Genomic DNA, 12,322 nt, shown 5'->3' on the forward strand with positions numbered 1-12,322 from the left:
CCTGGATTTAAAAGTGTTCACAGTTGGGGCTGATTTCAGTTCTGCTGGTAGTTTGTTCCAGTTGTGTGCAGCATAACAGCTAAAAGCTGCTTCACCAGTAACAAAGATCATTTATACCACAGAAGTACCTCACTGCACTGCCTAGCTGTGGTGTTTAGAACTGACTTTAAAAATGTGACTGCTTGTTTTTAAATCCCTGAGTGTCTTCTCAGCTCTTACACCTCTGGTTCATACTGTCAGATCTGCAGACCAGCTGTTGCTGTCAGTCCTTAGAGTAAAGCTTGAGACAGAGAGTAAGGGGGACATTTTCTGCCAGGGCTCTACAACTTTTTAAAATCCTTTTTAAACCTTTTTAAAAACTTTTATAAAAACGTTTTTTTAAAGGATAGCATTGCCTTTAAGAGTTTTTTTAGTTTTATGCTTTTATTTGTTTATTTATTCTTAATATTTTAAGATCTTATAAAGTGTCTTTAATCTATGTTCTATTTCTTGATTGTGTTGAAACTATTATCATTTCTAATTGCACTGTGTATTTTCTGTTTTCATGTCTATGAAGCACTTTTTTTTAAAAGGTGCTATATAAATAAAGTTTACTACTCTTATTTTAAATTATAAATAAATGGTAAATGGACTGTACTTATATAGCAAGTACAGTCACTCAAAGTGCTTTTACGCTACATGTCACATTCATACACTGATGACAGGAGCTACCACACAGGGTGCAAACCTGCTCATCAGATGGAGGCGAACATTCACACACTGTTGGCACAGCCATCAGGAGAAATTCAGTGTTCAGTATCTTGCCCAAGGACACATGGACATGCAGACTGGAGCTGGGAATTGAACAGCCAATCTTCTGACAGGTGGACAACAGCTTTATCTCCTGAGCCACAGCCGCCAACACATTTAAAAATGCAGTACATATGCCAAAAAACATAACCTTCTAAAGTTGACAATTGACTTCAGGAGAGGCTTCCACACACTATCAACAACACCACAGTCACAGCTGTGGATTCATTTAAGTTCAATGGCACGGCCATCTCCAAAAATATTCAAAGGACCTCAACATAAGGTGCTTAACCAAGAAGCTACAACATAGGGTATTCATCCTGAGGCAGCTGAAGAAGGCTGACATGCCACAGACAGTGTTCATCCAGTTTTACATCATGCCATCATCGAGTCTGTCCTCACATCATCCATCACTGTTTGCTACAGTGCAGCACCCAAACAGGACATTCAGAGGCTGCAGCACATCATTCACTCAGTCAGCTGAGAAGATCATCTGCAAACTCCCACCACTGATCAGCTGCATCTCTCCAAACAGCATGCAATAAAATCATCTCTGACCCCTGACCTTCTGATTTTCTATCTGAAGTCTAGCTGTAATGTCCTGATAAAGTGTGCCCTTCTGCCATTACCAGTCTGTCTACATGTATGGCCTTCAGCATGAATAAAGACTAAATGTCAAAGAGGAAACTGAGAAGGTGATGCAACAGCCACAGCAGCCTGAAGGAAAGGCCAACAGCTGTGGTTTATTTTAACCATGGCACTGTCACTATCCTTGTTAAAAATAAGACAAGATACATTTTCACTCATCCCCCTGTACTGAGTCATTGCAGCAGTACATATAAATAGCACACAGCAAAGAGGAATAGTAGTAACATAATATCACAGTGTATCCCACACAAAGGTTAACAGTGCAATTCTTAATCCCATGACCCAACTAAGGTAGCAAATTAAAGACACATAAACATCCTTCATGTGACCGCTGACAGATCACTATCAGCGATCATTAAACTGTCTTATGAGAAAGTTGCATTAACAATTAAAGTCTGTGTAAAGTAAGAATATATAAAAATATGTGTTCTGAGTTTGACATACCACAGAAAAGTGTGTTGTTAACCACCCTGCCAAATTTGAATGATTAAAAAAAATGCCAAATATATGAAATTAGGCTTCAAAGTTGTGTAAAAATCAGCCTCTTTCTCTGCTCCCAAATGCAGTGGAAGTGCCTGCCGAGTACGCTGAAACCCCGCCCCCTACCAAGTGTCACCTGTCAATCAAAGTCACCACCTCTACCAGAAACATGGACGCTACATCTGAGAGCTTTCTGCTGCTAACTCAGCTGCCAGCTCGGTGGCTAACTCAGCTAACTGGCTAACTGTAGACTGTAGTAGTAGTAGTGTGTGCTGAATGTATTTATACCTCTACAGCAGCAGGGGCGGGTTTATGATTTTCAGACCCGCCCACTAAATCCTGAACACAGAAATGTTGAAACACAGTTTGTGAAGCCTAGCTCCACAATTTAAATCTAAATGGTTGAAATGCTTTTTACACTTTTTTTAGAAATACATTTATGACCTATTTAATGTGTTTAGAAGAAAATGTCTGAATTCACTTTACACAGTCTTTAATGATCAACAATATTTTTTTGCTTTCTAAGTTTGACCTGAAATCACACACTTTGTCACACCTCTGCCTCCTCTTTCACCTAGCCTACAGCCACTCCCTCAGTCTCCACCCCCTTGTGTGTCTGTACTTGTCTCATAACAGGGGTGGAGACTATTAGCCATTCATCATATCTAGTTCAGCCTCCACATTGTCACCAGATTGTAGACTCTGTTCATAGTCAGCTTCCAGCCAAAGTCTTGTTTCTCTTTGCCTGTAGAAAACCTTCCTCATCTGTCTCACTCGGCTCCCCATTTTCTGGCTCCTATGCCATCTGGCTCCCTCAGCATTCCCCTGCTTGGCCCAGCTTCATGCTCACACCTCTGCCCCAAGTTTGTCTTTGGTGGTTGTCATACACAACAAACCTTTGCCCCAAGAAACCCAATACAGATACTTTGAATGTTTTTAGTTGTAAATGTCTTCTTGGACAGTATGTAGCCACTTCTTATCACAACCCAACAAAACACTTCTAACCTTCTACCTAACATGAACAAGCCTGGCAAAGTAAGACTAGCTCTTTTTAGTGAGTTGTGCACACTATGCAGTTCTCAGACAAGCACAAATGATCATAGCAATATAAATACTTCCAGAGTGGAAATTCTATGAGTACCATCGATAGCAATGTCTGTACCTGTTTTGTTATAGATTACATCAGTGATGCAAAGCATGTTCCAGTCTCTCCTCACCGTCTCCACCATTTTACCAATGTCTTCCCATGCATAATGCTTTCCATCAAGTGAGAAGTCAGGGTTCAGCTCCAGTTGATCAGCTATGGAGTAACAGGAGCCAGACACACCAAGCTTCTGCAGTGGGGTGAAGTGGATCATGTTGTAGCCTAGACAGAACAGGGGCAAAGATTGGTGGGAAACATCAGATAAAGACAATTCATTATTGTTGTTGTATCTGAAATGGTGATGGACACACATTTATATATATATGACAGACTGGGTCACATGTTTTCAACACTGTTCATATGGGATTAATACCCATAACTTTTGTTTTTACCTGTTTTTAGTGATGCATAGCATCATGCATATACAGACTGCAGTTTTGCACTTTCTGCACTGATTAGCACGTTTTGTTTTTTTAGTCTTCTCCACATGATTCCTTTTTACTGCAGATAGGAAGGGATTCATTTAATGCTGTAATAATGTTTAGTTTATTTTGTTTAGCTGATCTCTTAGGGGGAGTGCACACAAGCTGTAAACAACACATATATTAGTACATAATCAGTAATGTCAACTTAAAAAGGTTAAGATGTAAGGACCATGATTGGATGGCAAATCATCCAGCAGATACAGAGCAGTGAGTTGTGTTTGTATACGCCTGATGAGTCTAATGATGACGTCATTATTCACTTCTTTTAGCTCTGATTTGGTCTCCACTAACTGCTGAGAAAATATATCTTTTTAGCAGCTAAATACTACACTGAAAATAAATGTATGCTGCTGCAAGGCTGATGAGAGCAGTCAAAATGACACATACAATAAAGGCCAGAAAGTATGGCACACAACAATGGCACTGATGAATTCACATGATTCATCACTTCCCTTTCACACATATTAAACAATCAAATAGAAATGTTGCATCTTTGGTCACTTCATCAGATTTTCACTAACCAGTCTCTTTTGCGACTCTGACCCTGTCCAGCCATTTGTCCAGAGGGCCGAGGCACTTGGCCAAGTATGTTTGGCTGCTGATGCAGTCCAGTGGGAGGATGTCATTGTTGGCTCCCACCCTCAGAACTGGATCAACTACAATGTAACCACCACTCACTCTCTCTTTATCCCTGTAAAAGTGAAAAAATAATAAGAGTCAAACACATATCACTAAGTGCACAACACCACATACATGTAGAAATAGAATAGATTTGTAGCTGCAGTTCAATGCGTCATGTCAATCTGCCAGGCACTAGTACATTTTTATGCTCACAGTTTGATTTCCAAGCTCCATGCTTACCAACAGTTAAGACCCAGTTGACTGAGTGTGTTGATGCAGATCATTTGACACAATGCAAATTTGAAGCTGTTACATAAATAAAGTTTATACACTGAAATATTTAGATGTATAACAGACATTCTCATGCATCCTGACATTAACTGAAACTAAACCTACTGGTATTGGACAAAACTAAAACATTCATAGTTTTGCTATGGGGGCAAAAATGTACACTTTGTACTGAGATGTGTACACATGATATACATCAACATGATGTATAAATAGTGGAAGAGTGCTCTACCACCACAAAGTGGACACAGGAAGTGATATTTAACTCCTTCATGAAAATGCATATGCATGTTGGGTGACCTCCACCACATTTAGTGCTATTCCCCTCCGAGCCCATGGTGGCATGTTATCAACATCCGGGGTCTGTAGGTTGACCTACTAACCTCTGATCTGGATGATGTCATTTCCGAACGTCTCTACCACAGCCCGGTTTATCATTGAGCAGAAATCCTCCAGTGTTGTGATACAGACGTTTATTGACACATCCAGACCCGTATCTCCTGAGGGGTATTGCACGAAACCAGGATAAGGGATTAAGCCGGGATATGTTAGTTATCCTGGCTGAATTCAGCCTCAAGTCGGTTGCATGAAAGCAGGTTAAATTTAACCTGGCCCTGTTACTATGGTGATTTATTCTCTGCGGCTAGCCTGCTCCAGACCAGGCTAACAACCAGGCTAAGATTATTCTCAGGGTTAGGGGCAGTTCTGTCAATCGTGTGACAAATTAATGTGTTTTACAGCATTTCCAGGGTCTTTCTAAATATGTTGATATAATAGACTATATTGTCGTTTCATTAAAGTCTGTTGACTGTTTAATTGCAACAGTCATTTTATAGTCATTCATGTGGTATCATTATGGTGTATAATGTACAGTAGATTTACTTTGTACTATTTACTAGCTGATACTCACAATGTTACTTGGCTGCTTCTGAGGCTGAGCAGCATCTGGGTCCTGTTACACATGTTATTTTCTATTAGCATCAAATCACTGACTTCATATCCATTATGGGCTAAATGAGCAAGACATGATACCTCAAGCCTGGAGTCCAGCAACACTGTCTCCTCATCTGCAGAAGTGCATCCTGCAGCTGCAGATGTGCCTTCCCCCTGCCCTACACCTAATTATAATAATTGTTTGCACTTAATTATATTTCCTGAGTAGCATGCACTTTTACTTGCCACATTTAAATCAAAGTGTTTAATTTAATTTAAATCAAAACTGTTGATTAGTGGGCTTGGACAGTAACTTCTTTAGTCCTTTAATTGTAATTTAGACAGTTCTAGTGGAGCACTGTGTATTAATTGTACTTTTTTTTTTTAAGTATATATTTTGGGCTTTTTGCCTTTGATGTACAGGTTAGTAGAGAGAGACATGAAAACTGGAGACAGAGAGGGGGGAATGACATGCAGGATAGGAGTGCTTGGTGCGGGATTTGAACCAGGGTCGCCTGCAGCGAGGACTGTAGCCTCAACACACGGGGCAGGTGCTCTACCCACTGAACTATACTTAACCCAATAATTATACATTAATTGCACTACTTATGCATTGAGCCGGTCCGCGATTGTCTGCCAGGCTTTCTCCCTTTCCTTGATTACAGTGCTTTGTGCTTGTGTTGCTTTTTTTTCTTATAATTTCTTTAACCTCATCATGAAATTCCATCAGGAGCTGTTGTTCAGCGGCCGTGAAGAATGATGCGCAACACTTTTCCATTTTCCAATCTGTGATTCTGTGATCGATGCCATGGGTCTACTTGAGAATGCTGTGAACACGCACTTATCCCAACTATCTACACCTGGCTTGACATAGCCGCGCCTTTTCATCCTGGCTCAGCAAACGTGCAACCGAATAAACCAAGATGCTCCGGTCAGACTAGTTCAAGCTGCGCTTGCTCAGTTATCCTGGATTTCTTTATTCTACTTTTGTGCAATAACCCTCTGGCCTCACATGCCACCATGGGCTTGGAGGTAAATAGCACTAACGTATCATAACTAAATATTGGTGAAATGAACTAGTTTCGCGGCAGATAATGTGTTATATAGAGGCTGCGCTTCGGTGCCCCGTGTACTCGCATTATATGGATATATGCGGCGCTCCACTGGAGCTAATTTGGTCTGAACGACTCCAAATGACACCAGAGTTGTCTGGGTGAGTAAATGATCGTATTTTATGCTAGAAATAAAGTCCAGGTTGTAAAAAACGGTAATTATCCTTTAAATTTGATATAAATGAATGAAAAAAAGTGTAACAAGTCCAGACTTGCCCTTGACATGATACTTAATACTTGATTGGAATCCATGTGTGATGTAGCCTCAGCAGTGTAGCAAGAAAGGTGGTAGGTGAGAGACCCAGACTCTTATTGAAGGAGTAAAACTATTTAGTCAGTCCAGTGTAACAACAAAAAAGGTGTCTCAGAAAAAACAAAAAGACTACAAGCAATCACATTTAAGTGGCTTAACTCAGGATAAAGCAAACTAAGGCATGATCATATATACACAGCTACACTGTCAGCCTCTAATTTCTGCTCCCCTGAACCTCAATTTTTCCTCTTCAATAGGCCCTCCAAACTACTAGACAGAACCATATTTATTGCAGGGGTGTTCTGTCACTTTTACCAACTGGCATTTAACAATGCTCAACACTGTTTACAACACACACATCACCCACAACATGATCTTTAACCCAAACCAAAATATGTACAAATCATATTGAAACTAACCCAAACATGTAAGTGAAATAAATCCTCCACACTTGGTCTAAACCAATGATATCACTGATGATCTCACCCAGTGTATGAATACAGGAAGTAGTTGAATGCCTCCTCCTTTTGTCTGAAGAACACATGGTATACTGTATATGGCGAGTAAAGACAATTAATGTTTGGAATGCAGAGCTAAACCAATAAACATCTAAGCTAAGACTTGTCTGTGTTTTAATTTAACAAAAAATGTTGCTGGTATGTCAACTGCAACCAAACATAATGCAAACCACAAACAAACCTAGGATAGTGTGTGTCTGCAAGTTACTTATTGACTGAACAAACAATTAACCTTAGACTTTAATTGTGAAAATGTTCTCACCCACTTTATCACACCAGGCCTGAACACATCTACATGTCAATGAGCACCACCTACTGACAACAGGAAGTCATCCATCATCTGGTTTATATGAAGTGTACATGGTGTGGTCTGTACATGATATATGGCAACATGGCATATAATTAGTGACATTTACTGTATTAAGCCACAAGAAAATAAAATTTGGACATTTTGGTGTGATGGTGGCACCAGGCAAAAGGTCAGGAAATAATCAAATTAAAGAAAATCTTCTTAATCAATCAATCAATCAATCAGTCAATCTTTATTTGTATAGCGCCAAATCACAACAACAACAAGCACAACAAACAGCACATACATGTACCACATTTTATGGGAATAAAGCCAGAGTTAGAAAGGTATATTGGAGCAGTGAAGTGTTGCATGGGTGGACTAGCCAACCAACATGGACATCCTTGTGGCTTATTGGTCTTAAGGGAAAGTCTTAAAGGAATTATTCCTCTCTAGACACTCAATAAATAGGAGCAACCTGGCAGAAACCCATGCAAACACAAGGAAAATGTGCAAACCCCACACAGAAAGGACGGCCAGTTCAGCAACAGTGCCAACAGTCATCTATTAGGTTAGTTTTGAATACTCACATGTGACACACATGCAGCAGTGGTGACAAAGCAACCTACCCACAAGAAAAGTAGTATTGATAAGATCCAGCCACTATTAAATCCAGTCTGCAGTACTTATCACAGTCATCCTCCTGGCCATTTGGGTAGACCCAGTCCAAAGAGTGAAACTTTACGGGATCAAACTTGTGGTCTTTTACAGGGAAGTTGGTGTACACCTGAACTTCCTTACCCTGGAGGGTCGGACCCAGACGGAACTGCAGCTCAAAGCCTGAAGACAGCAGTAGAAATTTGTACTACTAGCATACACAAATCTTCAGTTACAAAACTCAATGCTTTTAATTATCAGCATGGAATTAGAAGGAAAGTACACCCAGACAGACAGTGTTTTTGTTTACCATGTTCTCATATTACTAGCATAACATGCACTGTTTATGTTGTATGTAGGGAGCAATGTAGTCCCAGTTCCAGCTCCTGACAACACTTAAATTACCTGAATGCCAAGCATATCATGTACTCAACTTCCTGTTTCATTTTTTCCCTTATATATCTTCAACATACACTAACACTATTCAGAATAGTTATTGTATTCATGTTGGGGCATACAGATAATTTACAAAGTACAGTAGTTCTTTGTTGTAATTTATGGTCACACACTGTTTACAACAGAGCTCCATTCTGTATTTTGGTAGAGGAGTGTGGTCTAGTGCACCACGTCTTAAAAAGTGATGACTTGGGTATTGGATCTATAATCATTACCAATAGATCAAAGTTCTACATTTGATGTTGCAGTCACTTATAATTTGGGACATGGTGCATCCTGCAGTATGTACTGAATTGCACTTGAAACTGCAAATTCTCTATTAGCAGGAGACTGCACAGTATATAACCTGACCTTCCTTTGAAACAGGCCAGAAACATGCTTTCTATTTTCTTTTATAATATTTAGATGCCTCCCTGATCTAGGACAGTTTTTTTATTGGATCAGTTGGATCATACTACACCCTGTGAGTTGAGTTGATGATTGATGTCATGACATTTAATTAATTTGCACCAGGTGTGTGTACTTGATACAAGTGAACAGAACAGTTTAGTAGACAAGGGTCTTCACGAGGGAGTATCTGCTCCGAATGCACAAATGCAGTCCTGTGAGCATCATCCACTAATCGGCAGATCGGCAGTTGGATTCCTGTTCCCTCCAGTCCATATGCTGATGTGTCCTTGGGCAAGATACGCAACCCCAAATTGCTCCCAATGGCTGTGCTAACAGTGAATGAATTCCTCCTGATGAGCAGGTTGGCACCCTGCGTGGTAGCCCGTCATCAGTGTATGACTGTGTGTGAATGGGTGAATGAGACGTAGTGTAAAAGTGCTTTGAGTGGTTATAATGACTAGAAAAGCGCTATATAAGTACATGTTTACACTTGGCATTAACAAGTCTAAGGTGATCCAGTCACATGTGAACACCGCAAAATACATACTCTGAAACACGCTGTGATCCCATGACCCAAACCATTTGCTGAGGTGGTATGGAACATATCTGAGCACATATCTGTCAAAGTATAAATACTATGTGTCCTGATCCCCTCCAGGGGAGGACATAGCTGGAAAATGTGCAGGATCACTTTTTTCACTACTGTGATCAATGTGTAAAAACTGGTGAAAAAATGTAGAGCAGAGATGTTTGTGGTTGGAGTAATCTGAACAGTTGGAATAGCCCCTACATGTATTAGTTCTTGAAACATTTGCATTATCTCTTAGCTCTTTAGCCCAAGCTAACAACAAAACTGGTGCTTGTCTGACTGATGTATTAACTGTGAGCAGGGCCGTTTGGCTTTCTTGCGGAAGTGACGTAGGTATGAAATCTGGACACAATTGGTCAGTTGAAGACACAAATACACAGGTGTGAACAGCAATGTGTCTTGGCTGTCCACTTGTGATTTGATCATCATTTGAACCACTGATACCCCGAGTAATGGACAATCCACTCTACCTCCTGATCCGCAGCTGCTCAAAGTTAATCACGTGAGAAGAAGAGTCATTTATTCAGACATTCCTATACAGACCTAGACTTCTTTTTGCAGCCAGGAGTCACCCACTGCTGGCCATTAGAAAGAATACACGTTTCAGGCACTTCACCTTTTAGACCGGGAGCAATCTGCTTGCTCAAGACTAGTTTGTTTATCAAGTTGACTTTTGAGACTTTGATGTGGGGATGCAATAGAAAGTCCCCTTCTTTGATTGGTCAATTAGAATACTGACCATGACCTTTGATTAGCTGTTTGGGTTGATGACTGACACAATTGAAGACAGAACAAAGGGAAACGTACATTTTGATATTTAGAGGCTGAATCTTTTTTCTTTTTCTTTTTTTTACCACTTAAACAAATTAAAAAATGTTAGTCATCATAGCAAAAGACAGATTTATGAGATCTTTATTTTACTCATGAAAATAGAAAAAATATACATTTCAATGATAGTTCTCAATCCAGACCACATCAGACCAGGTCTAGATCAAATCTGCATTCGTGTATGTGCAACAGAAATGCTCCCTTTTTCCCGCTTGCTGATACTGTTCTGTGCGCTGTCATCATGTGCATGCCTGGTTTTTATATTTGTGGGTTCTGACACTAACCAAATGATGTGTTCAGTGAATAGTGTGAGTGTGCACGTACACACAAACTATTTAAACACAAATACATTTTTTTCCCATCTTGTTACATTATTAGTGTTAGAACAAACAATTACTGCCCAGTTTAGCCTTTATAGTGTTGTGGGCTGATGAGTGGAAGAAAGCTAAAATGATCTGCAGACCAGCACACTGTGTGTGTGAACAGGACATTTGCTTCTGAAATATAAAGCCTTTCTCTCAGTTGGACTCTCTGACTATATAAAAGGTAAATAAGTAACTTTGTGACTAAATTGCATTGGATAGACTAGTCTGGAGAACTGTGACCAAGCCCCTCACCATGCTTCAGGACTAACGTTTTAAAGGTTAAACATGTGAGACATCGAGTGCATTGCATTGCATTATTCTGCTACAGTAGCCAACAGTTGCATTTATTGTAGATGACAGTGTAGAGGAGATATTGTGGTGTAATGTGTTCAGTAGTTGAACTCTGTGCGCTGTTATTAACATGCAGTGGTTAAAGTTCAGAGTCCTACCTTGTTCCAGGCGGAACAGAGCTCTCTCCAGTTTCTCCATGCTCAGTCAGCTGCTGTCTAACTTGCTGCCCTGCTTTATTTAGGTTGCCGTCCACACGGAGAGAGAGAGAGAGAGTGACAGCATGACATAGCATGGTAACATGAGACAGCTCTGCTCTGCACAGAGCCCCTTATGGAGGACCAAAACTGCCAAAATTATTGATAAATAATACAATAAAATAAATTTATTTTGTTAGTAAAAACTGCCTTCTCATGAATCCTCAAAGCAGTCTGGTACCACAGCTGGGCAACATGTTTAGAATTCATCTAAAGGGCTGGAGAACTTTTCTGGATATTAAGTGTCAGCTTTATGAGTGGTATTCAGTATTTATTTAATACCTGTGTTGCATGTATGTTGCATTATTTGCTTCTCAGATTAACCCACTGACATTAACAGGAGAATATGTATGCAGTATGTGTGCGCATAGGTAGGCTATGTGTAAATATAGGCTATGTAAATGTATAGCTATGCATACTAATGTAAGAAAATGCTGTCTGCATGTGCAGATACAAAAGTGTGTAGGCAGTGTTGGGGAGTAACTAGTTCCATGTAACTGCATTATGTAATTTAATTACAAAATAAATGTAAGTGTAATCCGTTACAGTTACTGATGACAGTAACAGTGTCATTAAATGACACTGTCATTAAATGACACTGTTACTGATGAAAATGTTGATGATTACAAAGAAGGTTACATCTGAAGTAACACCTTTAAGATTTTACTCAGGAGGGGTTTTCCTCATTTTTTAATGATATGTTGTTACTAAATACATATATTGTTGTTTTTAATTCTTTGAAATCAATATTTTTTTCATGCCAGGCTTTTGACTTTTAAAAAAATCTAATCTTTATTTTATATTCCAAAATCTACATGAATTAATGAATACATTTTCAAATGAGAGATAAATGTTGCTTTATAAGAAAGCATCTTATAAATTATGTCAGCATCCATGAAAAACAGCTGAACTTAGTTAGTTAGTGTATCTTA

The 12,322-nt window shown here is 39.6% G+C and overlaps 1 protein-coding gene across 1 annotated transcript in view; it reads right to left on the bottom strand.

The window, feature by feature from the left end:
- Positions 1 to 11,334, bottom strand: part of LOC128382386 (glycogen debranching enzyme-like) — a 53,188-nt gene extending 41,854 nt beyond the window's left edge. The window contains exons 1-4 of the mRNA XM_053342377.1: positions 11,295 to 11,334; positions 8,190 to 8,400; positions 4,068 to 4,237; positions 3,080 to 3,283 (exon numbers count right to left, since the gene is read on the bottom strand). Of these exons, the coding sequence (XP_053198352.1) occupies positions 3,080 to 3,283; positions 4,068 to 4,237; positions 8,190 to 8,400; positions 11,295 to 11,334 (625 nt within the window). The remainder of the gene's footprint in view (positions 1 to 3,079; positions 3,284 to 4,067; positions 4,238 to 8,189; positions 8,401 to 11,294) is intronic.
- Between the last annotated feature and the right edge of the window lie 988 nt (positions 11,335 to 12,322).

The sequence above is a fragment of the Scomber japonicus genome, chromosome 21 (genome assembly GCF_027409825.1).
Source record: "Scomber japonicus isolate fScoJap1 chromosome 21, fScoJap1.pri, whole genome shotgun sequence".
Taxonomy (NCBI): Eukaryota; Metazoa; Chordata; class Actinopteri; order Scombriformes; family Scombridae; genus Scomber; species Scomber japonicus.